The sequence below is a fragment of the Lepisosteus oculatus genome, chromosome 12, assembly GCF_040954835.1.
Source record: "Lepisosteus oculatus isolate fLepOcu1 chromosome 12, fLepOcu1.hap2, whole genome shotgun sequence".
Lineage (NCBI taxonomy): Eukaryota > Metazoa > Chordata > Actinopteri > Semionotiformes > Lepisosteidae > Lepisosteus > Lepisosteus oculatus.
Window position 1 is genome coordinate 16,019,468 of NC_090707.1, and position 20,405 is coordinate 16,039,872.

General features: G+C 38.0%; 1 protein-coding gene across 3 annotated transcripts in view; it reads left to right on the forward strand.

The window, feature by feature from the left end:
• myo3b (myosin IIIB) overlaps positions 1–20,405 on the forward strand; it is a 120,773-nt gene that overhangs the window by 11,964 nt on the left and 88,404 nt on the right. The window contains exons 1-7 of one of the 3 annotated variants that reach the window (XM_015358859.2): positions 598–796; positions 1,881–2,064; positions 3,809–3,943; positions 6,693–6,797; positions 7,058–7,157; positions 7,976–8,052; positions 10,162–10,307. In XM_015358859.2, the coding sequence (XP_015214345.2) occupies positions 795–796; positions 1,881–2,064; positions 3,809–3,943; positions 6,693–6,797; positions 7,058–7,157; positions 7,976–8,052; positions 10,162–10,307 (749 nt within the window). In that variant the 5' untranslated portion in view covers positions 598–794. Of the gene's footprint in view, positions 1–597; positions 797–1,880; positions 2,065–3,808; positions 3,944–5,097; positions 5,162–6,692; positions 6,798–7,057; positions 7,158–7,975; positions 8,053–10,161; positions 10,308–20,405 lie in introns of those variants that run through there. The other 2 variants (XM_015358857.2, XM_015358862.2) reach the window with 2 other exon arrangements.

A 20,405-nucleotide genomic window follows, 5' to 3' on the forward strand; every position in this document is an offset into this window, starting at 1 on the left:
ATTAAAATGTCAACCAATGTGTCAGGCAACAAGGTAGCTAATCCATAAATCTATCAATATCATCTGAAAGAGGTGAAGTGTGCTTTGATGGCATTAATATTTATTGTTTCACATTAGCCTGAGATAAAAAAACTACCCCCCTCCAGAGTCACACAACAAATTCTTTCATATGTTGTGTATGTAATATAGCTCCATAATGGGACAAATGAAATACAACAGGTCACAGAATGTTTAAAATGCATCTTGGAAAATGTTTTTGGAAGAGGTTAATTGTTCTCTGAGTGTGAATATAGTTTTATATTCATACAAATACCGTAGGTGTGTTTGTTTCACTCACTCTTATGGCTCCCCACTGTTACTTTGGATACATTGACTAAGATTGTGCATCTTTCTGTAGTGACATGGGCATGCTCTAATGTGTGGTAAAAGCAAATGTGTTTATTACTTTGAAATACTATAAAATCATTTGATTGGGTCCTGAAAAACTCCAGCGGTAAACATCGCAAAGGTTTATGTGAGAGGATTAAGAGGCAGTTAGTGTCACGTTAATCTTTTGTAAATCCGATTCACATTCAACAGATTGCAGCACTCTTAGCAGCCTGTGACAGGAGGCCTGGACTCTAATGTAATGCCAGGACAGGCCATGTCTCTGTACAGTAAGTTGCGGGGGAAAAGAAAAGGGGCTCTAGACTATGAACAATGATCAGGCACATTGTTTACCTTCTGTGCTTTAAAAAATCATTTCTGAATAAACAGTCCAACAGCTGAGGAACTCTAGGTCACAGAAAGTCTAAATGTAAGTACCAGTTATTTGTTTTTTGTCCTTAACAGAGTTCAGTCTTCTGTGATTATAAACCTGTTAGGCGTCTCCCTTGACAAAGATAATAAGGCAACCGAGCTGAACGAGCAGTTTGTCTTGGTTTTATGATTACTTTCTTCGCTATGATAAAGTGCATAAATTAGGAAGGGGGATTCTGGCATTCAGGTATTGATTTTTCCCTAAGGATAGCTTTAAGACTGTATCTGCTTCTCCAAATGCCATTTCTCGAATTGGCATTCGAGAAGTGACCTGAGGCGACATTATTTTATGGACTTAGTTTTTTATTATTACTTAAGCCAAATAACATTTCCCTTATTCTCTACAGCTGTTCCTTCCAAAACATGGATCATTCGTCATTAAAATTTTCGTTTTTATTCAAGAGCTAATGAAATTAAGCAGATTTTGTATTTTAAACACATCTGATGGAATGTCGTTGAACACGGCAGTTTTTTTTTGTACAACCTTTCTTACTGGGAATTATATAAAAAAATGAAGAACACTGCATCACCTATGTCTAATACAAAAAGTACTGTGATTTGAGGGTGACGCCTAGTTTATTGGTGTTCTTTGCCAGTTTTCAGAAGCTGTCCTAAGCCTTTGTGTTGCTTTATGAATATTGACTGCTCGGCACAGGAAGACCAAAATTGATTATTTTCTTTACCCAAAGGGTTGTGGGAGTATGGAACCAACTGTCCAGCCAAAGGGGCCAGATGGGCCAATCAGCCTCTACTCGTGACTTTTCTTATGTTCTTTTGAATATCCTCATAATATGAAAACCATTACTGAGCAATTGGAACAGAGTATTACGAGTAGGAAATTCAGAGTGGAAAGACCTTCACCAATGTAAGGTGGAGGTGGAATCATGGCATAGATATTGGAATCGCAGTGCATCTGTCCCTTTGATATACTAGAAACCCTACAAAGTAATAATACAGAGGTGCCCTTGTCCTGGAGTGTCTACAGATTTGAAAATCCCTGCGGTCAAATTTGTGTGTGCTGCATTAAGAGACCTGGCTTCAGTGTCGTTTTTTTTTTTCTGACTGATCTTTACTTTGTTTAGGAAGTCGCTGTATGGAGTGTTTCCGTACAAGTCTAGCATGATTGGCCTGGAGTCTCTGGCAGATCCCTCGGATGACTGGGAGATCGTGGAGACCATTGGAAAAGGAACCTATGGGAAAGTCTACAAAGTCAACAATAAAAAGGATGGGAGCCAAGCGGCTGTAAAGATTTTGGATCCTATACATGTAAGTTTATTATTGGTAGAGATCAATTTGATTTCAAACACGGATGCATTGCTATATAATGGACGATTTTAAAGTCAGAATTCTGTATGGCATAAGGCTATTATAAATGATGATGTGACGCATTTGGTTTACAATATAAGCCAAAAACAATATGGCACACAATGACGAAAATTTGGTAAGATGCATTTGGTAATCACAGTTGGTAATGAAGGCGGTCACAGAAGATCAAGGTAACAGATAAGTCGTCAGGCATGTCTGTAACAGTGAGCTCGAACAAAGAGCTCAACAAGAGGTCCTTGTCATCTGATCTTGTGTAGTGGGGTGTGTCAAATGGCACAGTGCTGGTGATAACAGTTCACCTGTTAGAAGTGATGGACAGGAGGTACAGGATATGTTCAGAATGTGCAGACTGAAAGGATGGGTTTGGAGAATGTGCCAGAAGGGGGCTGGTGAAGGTGCAGTCCTGATTTTCACGGTTCCAGATAGATACTTTATTGATCCCATGAGGGAAATTTCTGTCACATTTATTAGCATTGCATGAGGTAATAACCTTACATATCTCTGGGTTGAAAAGTAAGCTAAACTCAAACCGTAAGCATACAGGTAGGTATGAAACTTGGCATAGGCTTGGATATAGGTGAAAAGCTACTGTATGTCCGTTCCACTCTCTTGTTTAAGTATTGAAGTGGTGGAATGTTTAAAAATCTGGTTTACCTACACTTGTTTTCTGTTATTTTGATCCTTTGTGAACACTAGAACTGTGTCCCAAGAGAGAACTTGATTATAGGTATTTAATTATTAGTTGACTGCAAGCATCTGTTGGAGCCTCCTCATTTATTCAAGTACAATGACGTTCCTTAAAATCATTGTTTGAACAGAGATCAAATGTAGAAAACGTGATCTTGTGTTTTTCTTTGTGACCGTCTTTGGATTCACCACGTCCAGCGTCTTCTGTCACTTTGGGGTGACCCAAAAACTCCTTTCTTCAGCTGATCATTTTCCAGTGCTAAAATTTATTTTTGTTGAGGAGAAAAGCATAACAATGGCAGAATTAATGGAATAGATTCATGTCTTTTTTTTTTACTTTCTCTCTTTTCACACTCTGCCTCAGGTGAGCAGAATTTTCCTTTATCTTTTCTGTGCTTTTTCTCTTCCTTTGTGTTGTGCAGAGCCAGCTGCTAAAAAGCCTGGCCCGATTCAGAGCACCGCAGCGTCTCCACGTTGTGTTTCATGAAATCTAGTCTGTGATTGTTGTCGGGGTTGCAATCCCTCGTCAATGACCTGAGCTCCCCTGCTGCTCTCTCAGCCACACTTGTGTATGAAGATACAGAGCCTGTGTTCATCTCTCTTGTGACAGTCATGCTGACAGTGCTGATTGGGTAATGGTAAAAATGGAATCTTAAATATATATATAATCAGCCTTTTGGTTGTTGGATATGGAGTCCTTTCAGGCACATGAAAATGCTTTATTTTGGACTTTGCTTGACGCTTGTAGTTCACGGTTTTAAATGTTTTCGTTCATCTTAACAACGCAAATTAGTTTCTCTCAAAACAAAGATTGATTTACTCAAAAGCGGCAACACTAAGCGATGGAGACATTTCATTGTTTCTTTTCATGATTGCATCACTTGCGTCTGAGTTCTTGTAGGTTAGTTCCTGGCTCTGTTATTGTTGTTACGACTACTCTAGAGATGCTTTGTGCTGTATCTTTTAATTGGCTGTTTTCCCCCCCACGTTATGAAAGGATGTTGATGAGGAGATTGAAGCAGAATATAACATCCTGCGGTCCCTCTCCAATCATCCCAATGTTGTCAAGTTTTATGGGATGTTCTACAAGGTGGATGATCTCTCAGGAGGCCAGCTTTGGCTGATTCTTGAGGTGAGGCTTCGTTTCCGTTCCTTTCATTTTTATTGATTTCATTTCTCAAATTGGTTAACTGAGCTTCTTAAAATAACAACAGCCTTGCCTTTGTCATTTCTGTTTATAGAATACAGTTACGTATCGCAGAGAGTCAGCCCAAAGAAATTACTTTTCCTTTGTTGAGACTTGAGTTCTTCAGTCGTTTCTAAATAATCAGATTAGATCAAAGAAAAGTGTAAGACATGCAAAATCCTGTTGGATTCTACTTTTCAAATATTCTGTCAGAGATTAGATAAATGGTTGGTAATGTCTGACTCAGCTCCCATGTTTTTGAATTCCACTAAGTTATGATGATCTACTTAAACTTGTAAAACCTTTGTTAGACACATCAGGTAAGAGGAGAAACAAACATCTCTGTTAACACTCATCAGCACTTGTCAACATATTCGAGTTTAAAGAGCCCATTTGCTTGTGTTTGAAATGCGTACTGTACATGCACTTCAGGTTGTAAATTATCTGTGGGTGGACCTGTTGTCTGGGTAGCGGCTTAGTGTGCCCTGTAAATGTTTTAAAAAGCTGCAGGAATTTTAATATGAAGAAAGAATGTCTCATTGGTAAGACAATGAACAAACTGATTATGCTTGTAGTTTAAATGTACTTTTTGAAAAACATTTTAGTCTTGAAAACAGTAGAACTGCTTCACATTTAATAAAAAAAAATGAATATAACTGTGATATGAATCCAAAAGATTAGGTTATCCCTCTTCTGCAGTGGTCCTTAGCATTTTTTGCTACAGAGATTAATTTTGGCCTTCTCCACATTGTACCGGCTAAAGCAAGCAGCACTAAACAATGTGATTAGACCTGTCAGAGTACAACATACAGTACAAAGCCTGTGAGGGTAAATCTGCTCTGTGGAAATGGCCACTGGAATTTCAGAGTGGGAGTCTGAGAAAATATTCTTCCGCTGTTGCATCTGGTAAACGCAAGGATTTTTTGACTGCTTTGTGTGTGGTTTCTGTGTTGCTGTGCACTGCTTTTTTTGGCTCCCGGCTTAAAAGGTAACCATAGAAACATTTGTGTTCTGTCACATATTGCTTCACTGAGCCACGTCCCCACATTTTAAATAGTGAAGTAAACAACACTCCCCCCAAAAGTCCAGTTTAAAAAAGAAAAACCCTATCTTTACCCTTTCACGTAAGCCACAGACCTCATAGGAAGAACATCTACATTTCAGGTTGGTGGGATTGTACATCAGCTGTATGGTAGCTTCATTTCTGTCAGGGAACACTTGGATACAGACATTCGTGAGCAGAATGGGAATTGCTGAAAGAAAATATGCTGACTTAAAATTCATCCAGGGAGCAGATAAACCATGGCCCTCTTGCGCGGTGGTTCTGTTTACTGTATTCATCTGGTAAATGAAGTGCTTGATAGGTTAGTTTTCTGTGATTCAAATTCTGCTGTTGGTTGACCTTGACCCAGTTTTTCGTACCCTCTCGAGTATGCTTTAACCACGTCAAGTAAGCTGCGTCAAAACACGGTTGGAGCCCGTTAACAAAGCTCTTCCAATCGAGCACTTTTTAAGACATCACTTGACGTTGTCATGCCTTTTTAAAGGAACATACCTAAATAGTCTGTGCTACAAGCCATGCGTCTCAGAAATCCTTTCGAAAAAGGAAAAGAGAAAAATGGATATTATGGTGGACGTTCTTTGCACACCCGAGATGAAAGTGACATTGAAAAGGTAAATGAGCAGCCTTCTAAAAGATGTAAATAATCAAGAAGTGCTGGAACACACACTTTCTTCCCCTTGATCTGTGGGAGTCCATTACAGGAGAGCGATTGCATGATATTTTGCGATTACAATGCTTCATCTCTGGACATCCCACCTTCACAGAGTAGAGAGACCCGAGAACCAGAGCCCTGATGTAACCAGTTTCTAAAATGACAACAATTTTCCAACTCGCCTATTTACTAAGATAATTTGCCTTTTGCTTCTTCTTCTTCTAAGAGAGATGTTAGGAAACGGGAATATTAACACTGCAAACAAAGCCTTTTTAATCTCCTGCAGACCAGTTTATTGTAGTGGGTTTTGTGAAAAGCATTCTTTTGTGATTATTTGATTATTTTTTTTATTTTTTTATTGTAGGAGGAAATTAAAATACACAAATTTTGAATTTGTATGAATTCCATACAAAAGTAGAAAAAAAGAGACAAAAATCTTTCGATTAATAGTTTAATGTAATTATTAGCTTTTTATGTTTTATATAATCACATGCAGAAAGCTGTTTTTTTATAGTAAATTTGACAGTACAATCTTAATTTAATTGCAACTGGCTACATTTGAGAAAACCTTTCATTTTGAATGTGGATACTGCCAAACTAAGATACTTTAATATGGTCTTAGCGCATAGGGCAATCAAAGGAAGATTTGTATCTTTCCACAGTCCCAAGATAATTCTTTGGCTGGAACTATAAAAAGGATCAAATTTAGTTTTCATTGAATAGATGTCCGTTTCCCCATCAGTAAAGTCACTAATTAAAATAATTCTTGAGGGGTTATTCTTTGGCTGTGAACACTGAGAAAAACGTTGTTACGGGAGTTATTTTGAAAAGGGGGATCTAAATCAATTGGAAGAGAGACAATAGACAGTAGTATGGTCTTCCCGTGTGGGGTTTCACAGTGTTAAAGGCATCAATGAATCCTATATAGCAAACGACTGCTGTGTGTAATGGAGGTGTCATATTGTCTTTCTCTCTCACAGCTGTGTAATGGGGGCTCTGTCACAGACCTCATCAAAGGACTCCTCATGCGTGGTCAGCGATTGGATGAAGCTATAATCTCATACATCTTATATGGTGCCCTCTTGGTAAGATGTTCATCAAGACCATAATAACAGCAGAGGGTGCAATTTCCTTTTGTACACATACTGTGCTCAGGGTTTATTATTGGTGATAATATATTTGCATTTTAAATAGAAAGGGGATTTTAGACATAAAAGGCAGTGGACAGCTGTACCTATAATATAAATGCAGATTGAGCTAATCATGTCCCCTAATAACACAGTAATTGATTCTAAATAAGATCCACCCCCCTTCTCTTTTTTTTTTCTTTTGGGATTTTCACCAGGGTCTCCAGCATTTGCACAATAACAGAATCATCCATCGTGACGTCAAGGGGAACAACATTCTCCTGACAACAGAAGGAGGAGTCAAGCTTGTTGACTTTGGTAATGACTGCTTCCCATTTGTTTTCCTGATGTGTGCAGTTTAGCCAAAGGCAGCAATTTATCGCCTGCTCAGAAACCACGAGCGTTGCGGGGATGCTCCAGATCAACTGTGTGCTTTGTTACAGTCTTAAGAGATTTTGCTTTAACAGATGAAGCACTTTAGGAATTGATGACAGATAATCCATTTTGCGTTTGCCTTACCAGACAAATATATATATATATAAAGAATGACAGAAATAACATCTGGAAAACATTTGTACTGAAGCAATCCGAGTTGTTGTTTCCCTTTCCAATAAAACATCTTTGCATTTCAAGGGCCATAGCTTAACTCAAGGCTATTATTGCTCATTTAAATTTCATTATTTGATCCTTTGCATATAAAAAAGAAAGCTGTTCTGGCAAATGACTTTAGCTAGCCTCCGGCATGTTTATTTCCTCTGTGTAAAAAAATGAAGTGGCCCCCTGCAGATAAAAGAGCTGTCCCACTTAATTTTAAATTGTTATTGCCAATTTACAGTGGCATGTGGTTGCCGTCATGTCATATCATAAATTGCTTTTTTTAACCATGGCTTTTTAAATATATATATATATTATTAATGGGGGGAAAAATGAAGTAAACATGCTTTAAATGTAAAATATCTGATGATGTCTTCAACATGTTTGAGCATGCCAGTTCAGCCCTGGTGGGAAAGGCGAACCACTAAAACTGTAGTAGATTACTAAAGTAGAATTTACTGAGTGATGAAGCAGTATTATTTAAGAGTAAGTTGAATAATCCTCCCTAACCTAAACTTGTCTAAACATTTTATTTTGTCTAGGTGTATCAGCCCAGCTCACCAATGCTCGCTTGCGAAGAAATACTTCAGTAGGAACTCCTTTTTGGATGGCTCCTGAGGTAACATAGTAATAAAAAGCTTTTTTTATACAAAGTAAATGTTAAGGTATATTTTTTTTAACTTGTCCATCTCCCATGATAGATGCAAAAAATATCTGTCCTTAATTGTTGCTATAAAGATAATATTGGTGGAGGTGATTAACAAATCTTCAACCTTAATTCAAAGCTGTGACAAAAAAAAGTGATTTATTGTCATCTGCGCTAAAGCCAGTGGCTTCACTGAGAAAACAGTGGGTTCTGGAAGTCTGGTTTCCTGACATTTCCTTTAAAATAAGTAGAGTTGTTATTTGGTTTTTCCACAGGTTGTTAATTTATCTATGCTGTGGCTTTACACAGTGGTGCTACAGCGCTCCTGAACTTTCACATTTATCTAAATCTGTGGTCCAGTATTGAAAAACACATCATAAAAAAAAAGGCAGCTTCAAAATCGCCATTATATTTCTGATCTTTATTTTAAATGTCTAATGCTTCACTTGCGTTCGTCCATGCCTGGAAAGGAAACGTGATGAACAATCCTGAATGATGTTTGAAAAGCACGCGCTGTAACTGTATTCGCAAAACAGTGACCTGCTTTTCTCTCTAGGAGCTTGCTACACTCTGTATTCTCCTGCAGGCGCTGGAGGTCACTCCAGGGTTAATAGCTGGGAGCCTGCTTCCCTTGCTCACTGTGAGGCAGAAATGAGCTCCCATCATCCGGGCAGTTTGGGGTGTGCACTGGAGAGCAATTAAAACGTACCCAATCGCCAATAAATCCTGATTATTGTAATTAACTGGTGGCGTTTCTGACCTGTGCAGAAAAAAAGGGGTGACACTGAAGAACACTCAAAACAATCTCCATTTAAATGATAATGTTCCAGAGGCCTTGGGTGAAGCAGCTAAGGTTTGACAAAGAAAGCTGCCTGTCTTGCTCGTGGTTTGCAGTTTACATGCTGCCAAAAAAATAATTTTCTTCTTAGATCTGTGTGTTTGAATGTTATCATGTCGAGTAGCAGCTACCAAAATCCTAGCAAAACACCTTACTTGCCTTGAGATTCTGTATGGGCAATATTTGTAATTACTGGGTTTAATCTTTGGTTGGATTTAATTGAATCTGGTTATGTCCAGCTTAATAAATAAATGTTTTAAAACATACAGTACTTTGCACCTCTTCAAATGGAACATCTTGTACAACAGTAATTTTTAGCATTTTTTTTTAGAATTCTAACAGCCTTTAAATGTTAGGTTTCATTTAGCACAATAATGAGAAGCAAAATATTACGTAGGTGTAGTGCAAATGTAATGAAGCAATCAGAACAAGCATAAACATTAATTAGTATACAATAAATAACTACATTATTTTTTAATTTCAGTTATATCAATCATTACCATTCATTACTAATTTATTATTCAAGAATCATTAGCTAAATTCATTCAGGATTTTTCTAAATTTTTTTTCTAAAATGCTTTGTACCGCAAACTGTTTTCACCACTTTACAGCTGTACACAACTATCAATTTCTGGTAAAATTGAAAATGTAATGAAAAATGAAATTCAGCCACTATTTTTCAACATGGAAGAAACCAACTACAAAAATTATAAACTTGATAAACTAAAATAAAAGTCCTCTTAACTCAATTCGGTCCATATAAATCGAACATGAATAATTTAAAAAAGTAAATTTGATGTTCTGTAATTGAATACACATTTTATTTTATTTTTTACTGTTAAAAAATGGTTAAGTGCACAGTATGCAGCTTTGTAAGTGGCTGTTTATAGATTAATTGAATAGAACTGATCTATGGACTTTTGCTGTACAGTTACACACAAAATTCCAAAGCCTATACATTAAAAAAGTTATGTATTAAAAATAAATTAATTGTTTCTGTACAGGTAGCATTAACACTGTTGATGATGACCAATTACTGTTCCTGTGAATTATGGATTACAAGACACCTTTTAGTACTGATGGGCTGTCACGCAAAAACAGATCTGCTAAATGGGAGAAAAGGATTTTTTTTATGTGGTTTTACTATCAGAATTACATGGCTGAATTACACCATGCATCCCACAGGGCTGTAAATTTAAAGACGTGTGAATGTTTAATGCTTTGTTTTCTCCCCCACCTGACAGGTCATTGCTTGCGAACAACAGTATGACTACTCCTATGACGCTAGGTGTGACGTATGGTCACTTGGCATCACAGCCGTTGAACTAGGTGATGGAGACCCTCCGTTGTCAGAGCTGCACCCTGTCAAAGCCCTCTTTAAGATCCCACGGTAAGACACTAGATGGCTCCCTTGACTTACTACCTTTGGTTTAGGCAGGGATTGGATTTTTTAAAGGAGCTTCTATTTTAAGGACAGCAACCAGTTTTGGAAATTGGCTTGGCACAGGCCCCTTAAATTAATAGATGCCCGCCTTTCCATATGTATTGCAGCAATTCTGTGAGAAGCCCGGTAAATTCACAGTGGCAAAGCACGGATGTTTTACCAAATTGTCACAACCTGCAATAAATACTGTACTAAATAAATACGCAATAAATATGTTTTTTCCTCATTTTTGCTTTGAATCCTTATTAACTACAATGTTGTTATAATATTGTATTCGGACCAAATGTTATGTACTGTAGTTCCATCACACAAACACAGAAGCATGAAGTCGGCAAATTAGGTGTTTTTTTTTCTGGCCCTGTCTGTTAAAATCTTTTTTAAAACAAACTGAAATGCAAAAAATGTGGTCTGGTCTGCATTACAGACCAAATCATTTCATTACCCCCAGTAAACCCTTTTTACCTCCACAGAGCCCCAATGCAGAAAGGGTGTAGTAATCTTTTCTGATCAGAAAGGGCTTTATTCTGACTCTAAGATTTCCTTGATGTTCACATGAAATCCTGACTGATAGCCATTTAAAGGCTTTGATGATCCAAGTGTTTGACCTTTTGTTATCTGCACAATCGCGCAATTATCGCACAGCTTTAAATTTACCCTTCTGATTGCAATTTGCATTTCTGATTAGCTCTATTCATATTGATATGAGGCTGTCGCTGGCTCCTCGTCACAATGTTATCACCATCTTGCCAAACCCAGATGAGGAACAAGCCACCGTGTCACAAAAATTATTCAAGCTACCGTAGCAGTTTATCTCAGGCCTTTTGCATTGCTGTAAAACAGGTCACAGCAATTACAGAAGCAGGGAGAGGCTGTCCTGTTCTTAACTGCTGCCTATAAATCGTGTCACAGAGACGAACACCCTCAAGTGTTACAACTGACAGGTTGTCATTAAATTACCACTGAAATGCATACTACAGTACTGTACACCATTATTAGAACATCGTTACTTAAAAAAAAATCTGTTGCGAGACACTCAGTGTATATGGTGAGAAAGTTATAGATAATATTCTGCATGTTCCTCATTCAGGTAGGATTTTTTTCCAAAAAGGCTCCGTAAGGCAGAAATGTAGAGCACAGAACACTTCAAACCAATGTCATAAATGCAACAGTACTGGCATCCCCCTGCTCTCAGCTGGCATTTAATAATGTCTGATCAAATCATTGATATATCAAAAAATGAAATACAAATGATCTGAACAGGGGATATACCTCTGTAACAGTCTTTTAAACAACTGTATGGCTGTTTAAGTCAACTTCAGTACATAAAGTTACCATGGCAATTTGCATATTTATTTTCTTTATTGTTATATTACCCTTTGTTACTCATTCCTGCTTGAGTAGTTTTGAATATTAATGATGCAATTTGTAAAGACAGAAAAATGCAACCGTCTAATGTTTTGTTTCCTAATAAAATCACAGTTTCTTCTATATCAGAATGGATTTTTGGACCTTGCCCATAAATCTTCTGAATAGGGACCTCTGTGTCTGCAGAAGGAGGATAAATCACAGTGAGAGGACACTGAACCATGAAATGATTCTGTTAACATGTCATCTGTCTAGAATATATTTCCAGATCACAAACAGAAGGAGCTAAATTATGAAGGGGCGATGGCCTGACTTAGTGGGCAATTTGGGATTTTACACTTTGAACCTGTCCCATCTGTTGCAGTCTTCTGCTGTTTCCTTAAAAGGCTGTGGTGTTCTGACTTCCAGAAATCAAATTAGAACCGAATACCAATAAACAGTAGGGCACTGGCCTAGTAACGTGTATTTGTAAGTTTAGTAGTCGGGTGAGAAAAAGGTGATGAAATTAAAAGAACAACAAATTGAGAAAAATCATATCCATGCATTCATTGCAGAAATCCACAACTCACTATATTAATAATAATAATTGCATTGTGATGGACTGGTGTCCCATCCAGGGTGTATCCAGCTCTCCTGCAGCCCTGTATTGGATAAAGTGGTTGGAAAATGTATGGATGGATAAATAATATTTTGTAGTAATAATAATGCCTTGCAATTATTTAACACACTTGACCTCGAAGGATTCTAGAGTGCTTTGCAAATAGGAAGTTGCTCACACTTCATGCACCACTGGGATGCGGTAGCCATTATAGTCCTGGCAGGCCCTCTGCACAGCAGGTCAAATAGGGAAGTGAGAAATGTCCTCACCATTTGAATTACAGAGGAACTGTGCTGTAGGTACTGTAGGCCAAGCTTCTCAAACCTACAAAGGAATTTAGCCAGGACAGTGGGATCAGCATCTCTACTGGCAGCTGTGTTAGCACTTTCTAGCCTGATCGCTCAGATCTCAGAAGCTAGGCAAGGCTGGGATTGGTCAGCAAGCGAGTGGGAGAACTCCAGGGGAAAGCAACCTGCCACCACAGGTGGTGCTGATGGAGTAGTAGATGATGCTTTTCCTTCTGGACTTGAATTTCTAAACTGATGATCCAGTATGGCGACAAGGGACATGAAGAAGAGCAGTGCTTTGGATCAGACATTAAATGAAAAGACCCGCGTCACTTTTGGAAAGAATGTGGTTGTCAACCCTGGTGTCCTGATCAACATCCACTGTGAGTTCATGCAATCTGGCCTTTTTTAAGTTCTCCCTTAGCTCAATTAGTGACATGGTTGCTCTCACTTTTGTACCTGACTCACGTCTACGTCTGTCTCTGCCATGCCCTGTGGCTGCTGGCACATAATGGTTGTCATTTATCAAGCAGGTGGCTGTTTTTCTTCAGTGGCAGATACAGTAAGTGTGTCCCTCCTATATGTAAAGGACTTTGGGATAAAAAGCTCTAAACAGTATAGACACAATTTTAATTTCTCTTATGAGCAGTGGATAATAATAATGGAGGAAATATCATTGTTCTTTATAATTCTGCAATTTATTATTGGTGTTTTTATTAGCCATTGTTGAAGTGAAAGCATATATTTGGGTCAAATTTCACAGTAACAAAACATACGGATCGCACTGAGGGAGTGAAACTTAACAGCAATATTTGGGCATCCCTTTATTTTATGTACAACTAAACTGAATTTGGATCCTCACCCTTTAATATCTGCAGTAGTTCGATCAGTCCTTGGTTTTATTTTTGTGGTTTGAAAATCAATTAACAAAAGGATTTAATGAAAATGCATCCTAGAATTAGATCCTAGAATGTTAATGTATTCCATAAATTAATTCTGAAAGCTTCATTATCATATAACTTCAATCCATTGGTTTTAGCAACTAATTTATTTATGTTTAATAATGACATAGAAACACTTAGCAGCTTCGTTTGACCATGTGTTGTACAGGGTGTTGAGTACAGCCTTTCTGGTACTGTATATTTGTGAGATCATCAACTACAACTAAACCATTTTCCCAAAATCCTGATTAGAACTGAAGATGCATTTGATTAGGTTTGTTCAAAAACTGGTTCCCGTTTCTCAGAATGCTGTGACCTTATCTGGATAATTGTATTCGTCCGGCCATTCTCGGTGTAAATATGAGCTGCTGTGTATCAGAAAGAAGGACAGGCAGGTGCTGGAGTCACTTGATAATGAGATTCATCAGAACTGGGCATAAAAGCAGTGCGGGCTTGAGCTTTTGAAAGAAATAAGACAACTGTCATATTTTCTTCACCTGCTGGCACAACAGCCATAGTGCTCGGATTTCCATTGCATCTGTAATTGTATTGGCTTTTCAGTAATTTCCTGCAATTCCATTACTGCTCTCAGAAGGAGAAGCAATCGCTGTCATGAGACGCAGGCTAAGTACTCACGACATGGGGCATTGTAGATGACATGTAAAGCTTGCTATAGATAACAGATATACAGGGATGTTTTTTTTCCCTCCATCTTCTCTGTGTGATGTGGAAAATCAGTGTTTTGAGATTAAGTTTTGTCAAAACATATAGTTTTTTATAGGTTACCCGCTCAGTACATAATGCTACAGTTTTGTGTTCCACTTTTTAAAGTCCTCTTTTAAGGCCGAACATTTAGAGACAACCTTGCCTAGAATAAAAGAACAGTTACGAAGGTGAAGAGGCCATTTGGCCCACCCAGTCTGTATGATGGTTATAAGCTAATTGATCTGTGGAAGTTTCTTGAAAGAAACCCGGTTATTGGCTTCATCAACATGATTTGTTTGAGCTGCCTTGAACAAAGTATTGACATGTGGACACCTGTCATTTGAGTTAAATATGTTTCATATTGTATAATAGTTTTGGAAATAATCTTGAGGAAAAAATGTTAATTTGTGTTCTGTGCTTTTACTGGCAAGGAATGATCCTGTTAACCACAGAATGGCTAACAGATCCATTCAAACTAGCACACCTGATAAATAAGGGGGTCATGATCATGTCCATTCAGGTATTTACCATATGTTTCAGCAGTCTCCCATTTTAAAACTTGCTGTATATATTTTTGTGCATTTAAAAAAAAAATAACTATGACAATTTCCAAATCTATCTTCTATTTATTAATGTATTTGCATTCTGATAAATTTATTAGAAGTTATTTTTTTATCAAATTTCTTAATTTAATCATAATTCAGAGAGAACTAGCTGGCATTCTAAACACCGTGTTGACGTTTTCAGAATGACTTTTATCATTGCTGCTCTGTTAATTAAAACAAATACTTTGTAGTTGGTTTTGGGACCAGAGTTTGTGATTCAGCACTGATTCTTGGGTTAGTGCAATATCAGAGCCCTGTTTTGCTTTTGTGGATATCGCTAACGTTGTGTATTATTGCGATGTAAAAATAAACTGGGAGATGTGTCTTTGATGTACAGTTCGGCGGTGTGGGGTAGGTGGCGCAGGGAGATTCTGTACACAGGTTTAGCCAGTGTGGATAATTTTTGTCCCCAGGGGAGACTTTTCTGCTCCTCCAACTGAGCAGTTGAATCACTAGACTGATGCCTATAAGAACTCCAGGGGGAGGAAGGCCATTGAGATGTGGAGACAATCCACATGAGGCTGAGCACTAACAATCACACCTCCTCCTGTGTGATTCCAGCTAGATTTAGTAACTCTTCATGGAAGTGTCTCTTCACACAGGGGCCATATTAATAGACCTGTGGATTTTATCGTCCGTTATAGGATTGCACCATCCAGGAGCTAAACAGATCTATATGAAAAATTATACTTTGCACTATTTACCTATTTACCTTTCACAAATTACAGTCCACATTAAGAACAACAAATGTGGTCATTGTGAACACTGTGCTTTGCTTAAAAACAAATTATGTACTGCTGTGATTTTCTTTCATTTTGTCCCATATTTTGTATTGACTTTATGTCTTTATTACCTGTATTGGGATGAGCACTGGAACAAACTCGGATATAACAAAATAACAACCTCTTTTATTTGTTGAAAATAATTTCTCCAGTTTCTGCAATTTCGTTATCTCATTCACAGTTATGCGATGACTGCGCATTTCTTTATTTTTAGCATCTCCTGAAAGAGGTTTCTCTCTTTTCTGTGAATGTGATCCTCCTCTTTGTTAATCCAGCAGATGCAAGTGCCTGCAGGTTTGGAGATAAACCCCCAGTGTATTCATGTGGTTCACTGTGAGTTATGTGACAACAGTACAGCGTGCAGGACAACTGATATTCATTTGCTAACATAACAATGTACTGTAATTCGCCCAGATGGCTCACAGTTCACTCTTTGGAACAAAAGAAGATGCCTATATTAGTTATGTTTGTTTCTTATTCTGTCAGTCTACCTGCATTAATTATTCTTTTCTCTGCAATTAGTTAATAAGAGTGATAGTAACAGGAACGCAAGATGAGTTGAGGTGAAGCCTATAAACACGTCAAGGCAAGTTATTGATCTGATCTACAGAACAAGACACAGTTTTAGTCCACTAACTCACTCCTTGGCTTTCGAATGTTGAGTCAAATCTCTTCGTGAATTGCCATGAGGTTCCATCTCTTCTCTGCAATTATATAAATTAGTATCTGCTGTACTGAAATTGACTCATAACATTGTCATCAAATTATAGACCGCCTCTCGTAATAATAAAATAGCTGGAGTGTTCTAATAGGCAGACAAACATTAGGTTTTCCTATTTGACTGTGCTGCTGTGTACCCTTTAATGAAAATGTGCTCTGATTACAGTACTTCCAAGAAAATGTTAGAGAACTCCTTTACCAAAAATAATTAGATAAGGTATCCCTAAAATGTTACAAGACACTTTAATGGGGGTAGCTCCTGATGGGCTGTTGTTTAATTAGGTCTGTGTAGTATTTTGTGGTATTTTTTTAGGATTCTCGTGTTACAGAAAATAATGGAAGTGCTTTCAATTCCAGCAGTATTATTTCTCATGACCCTTATATTCAAGTACAGTTGATGTGATCAGAAAAGCCTCTTATATGCCTAGAAATCTTGAGGTATACAGCACAGTGCACAGGTTTTGTCAAATAAAATAATCAAGGATTCTCAATTCTCTCCAATAAAATAGTAGAACACAAGAAAGGAAATCAATGCACATGTGACATCTCAAACTTTACCTTATTTGTCCTTCCACTTATTTTCACACTTCAAGGCTACACTTCAATGCACATCAATGATAGATACATACCTTCTATAATAATAATAATATGATATTATTATCATTCCTTATACTTGCTGTTGCAGCTCTTTTCTGGAAACTACACTAATGGTACTTAGGGACTCCCATCCACCACCACCAATGGCAGCCACTGTGCGCTAGTCCACTCGCCACATACCAGCTATCAGCAGGGAAGGGAACAGAGTGATGACACCAGTTGAGAGTTGGGGATTATTGGGAGGCCATGATTGATAAAGGCTAATGGGAAATTTGGCCAGGATGCCAAGGTAATTACTCTATTTTTTTCCTGAGAGTCAGGACCTCGGTTTTACATCTCATCCCAAGGATGGCACATTTTTACAGTATAGTGTTCCTGTCACTATACTGGGGCATTAAGACCGAAACAAAGCGCAGGGTGAGCGCCTCTTTCTGGCCTACTAACACCATTTCCAGCAGCAACCTTAGCTTTCCCAGGAGGTCTCCCATCCAGGTACTGACCAGGCTCACACCTGCTTAGCTTCAGTGGGTTGCCAGTGATGAGTTGCAGGGTGATGTGGCCGTTGGCATTAACGGTAGGTGTAACTCTGTCTCACTGTCATGTACCAAACCAAATTAGTTCTTGACAATTCAAATTTAGCTAACTTCAGAAGTCCTCAGTCAATTTTATCCCATTACCAGGGCAATCCGTATTGCAATCCAATAATTATATAGCCCAGAGTTGCACCAGAACTGGTCTATAGAGCTCAGCTTGCACTCTACAAAATGCTTGTAATGGCTGAGAAAATTGGGAGCCATGGTACAGATGTTTATATTCGGCCAAGCTCAGTCTTTAAAAGGAACATTTTCACGGAAGTGAAAGACCAGGATTTCCTGTTAACTTTAAAGCCTCCTTAACTTATTGGAGTAGGGATTCCCAGTGCAAAAGTGCACGGGACAGTAAAAGTTGGTGGACTTAAGAATGAGTAAGCTGAATAAGGAAAGAATGTGACCCATGGGGCTTACTGGGCAGCACAGTTTGCAGTGTTGTCTTTGAGAACTCTATTACCTTAACTAATTTCACTTGCTGTGAAATGTTCAATGTTAATAAAATATCGCATGTTTCAACTGCGATGGACTGGCGTCCTGTCCAGGGTGTGCCCTGCCTTGTACCTGTTGGTTGCTGGGATAAGCTCCAGCTCTCCTGCGACCCTGTATTGCATAAAGTGGTTAGAAAAGGGATGAATGGTACATGTTTTAAATGTAATTCGTTTTAGGGCATACCAGGGAGAATCTCTTCTGCTAGTTATTACATGTACCTTTTGCCAGATAATGGTCTTACAAACAGACTGTATCGTCTGGATTTCCCTGCCATATATTAAAAACAAGGGAAAACAATTCCCCACTTTGTGCTTTGTCATTTTTGTCATTTTTTTTAACAGAGGGGAAATGCATTTAACAGTACAGAATCTTACCAGAAAACAATTTTTTCCGTTTGTGTCAGCTAATTTGATAAGATTTAAAGGAAGGCATAATAGCCGTAAGTGACCTCATGCTCTTGTTTTTTTTTTGAAGGGAGATTAACATTTAAAAATAGATACGTGCCACTATCCAGACGGGCCACCTGCAGCTGTGTAATTCTTTAGGAAAATGCTGTTTGGCTTATCCCAGTGGGGAGCGGCCTAATGAAATCGGCCTACACCCCCACACTAATTCAACAAGTCAGGCAGGGTGAGCTGAGGTAACACATTTCTTTGGCATTTTTATAATAATCCCCGATACCTATTACCGAAGATTTTCACACTATTTTGGAGTGTAATCTTAGCGGGAGTCAGTTTTTTTTTTAATAACTGGCAACTGTGAGAATGACCTCTAACAGGCTAATTAAAATGGGGAAACAGCAAGCTGTTCAGGGGAATACCGCACCTAAGATGGAATCTGACAAAATGAAGCTTTCTGTATGGCTTCGGTGCTTACTGTACTAGAAAGTATTCTTTATAATAAAAGGCTGAATATACATGTGCCTTGGGTTTTATCTCACTAATTATGTATGACTCACTCAAGATTGTCCGATGGCATTTCTGTTTTGGCAGAAAAGTCAAACTGTATCAATCTGTTTCTTAAACTTAAACATGCGATCAGCACAACCTTTTAACTTAAGGAACAAAAGAAGTTTATTTTCAAAATCACATTCACTACCAGTATGTCGCCAAACATTCAGAAACAAAATGTATCACTTGAAGTGCACTTTAGTCGACAAGCACAGCATTGATTAAGGCTTTAGTGTTTTGTACCGGGACTAAATGTACACACATAAATAGTAATAGGCATTTTGACATCTTGGGGAGCTTTGAACCCCTAAAATCACATTCCATCCCAACTGTTTTTGTCATTTTTTATCTGTGAGGCACAAAAATGCGGCACTGCCTCTACCGTACACACATGTAGTGGCAATGATTGCTGAGGCTGAGGGTAACCAAGCATACAAAAGGGTAAAGTTGTAAAAACGTTGACTGTAGAATTAATTACTGAAACTGGAAGGCACTCGCAGAGAATTAATGTGGAGGAGTTTTAATTTCTGAAGCTGACACAGAAGGTGATGTATTTGCCAAACTCTTAAAGTTCTGTGGAAAGCCAATAAGGTAAAAGGGTGTAAATAAGCTGTGAAGGTTGAAGATAATTGGTGGTAGTCCAAGGCTGTGTTTATTCACCTAGATCGAAAGGTATTACCAATATATAACTCTGCTTGTATCTGTCTGAGCAGAGCTGGTAACTGAAATAAATGACAGAAATAAATGATGCCTTGTCAAATGTAGCAAAGGCTAATGAAAGCATACAGCAGGCAAACAGAGCCCAAACCAGTGGTCTGTTAAGTTGCAATATTCTAGCAAAAAGTCACAGATAATATAAATGCTGCAGAGCTGACAGTTGAATTTTGGTTTAGGTTCACTGTGAACTCTCAGATTTCTCAACGTCATTAGTGGTTTAGTCAGAAAGTTTCATATTTCTAAAATATATCAAATCTAATATACAGTATAGTAAATGCATCTTCTGGGTTTTTAGGGAAGTTCTATCGGTACTTAAGTTTTGATTTAAAAAGCCATTTGCCGATGATTTATAAATGTGCAGTTATTTAGGTTACGATTTTGGTTGACATTCTATAATATTAGATGTGTTTATGTGAAAATAGTCAGTGCTATTGTATATTCTTAAGCGATGATCTTGTAGTTCAGAGAAAGTATATATTTCTCCCTGTGAACTATAGCAGTATGCCTGTTGAACCAAAAAACCAGAGGATCCATAAAAGGGAAAGGTTTCTAAGAATAATGGACAACAGTGTCGTGGTTTTAATGCCTTGTTGAAAATGTCTTTGAATTTTTTAAATGGTGCCATCCCTGTAACAGTAAAGAGTTTGAGCATATGGTTTCGTTTTTCTTATCATTCTTCATGTCTGTGATGGATGCCA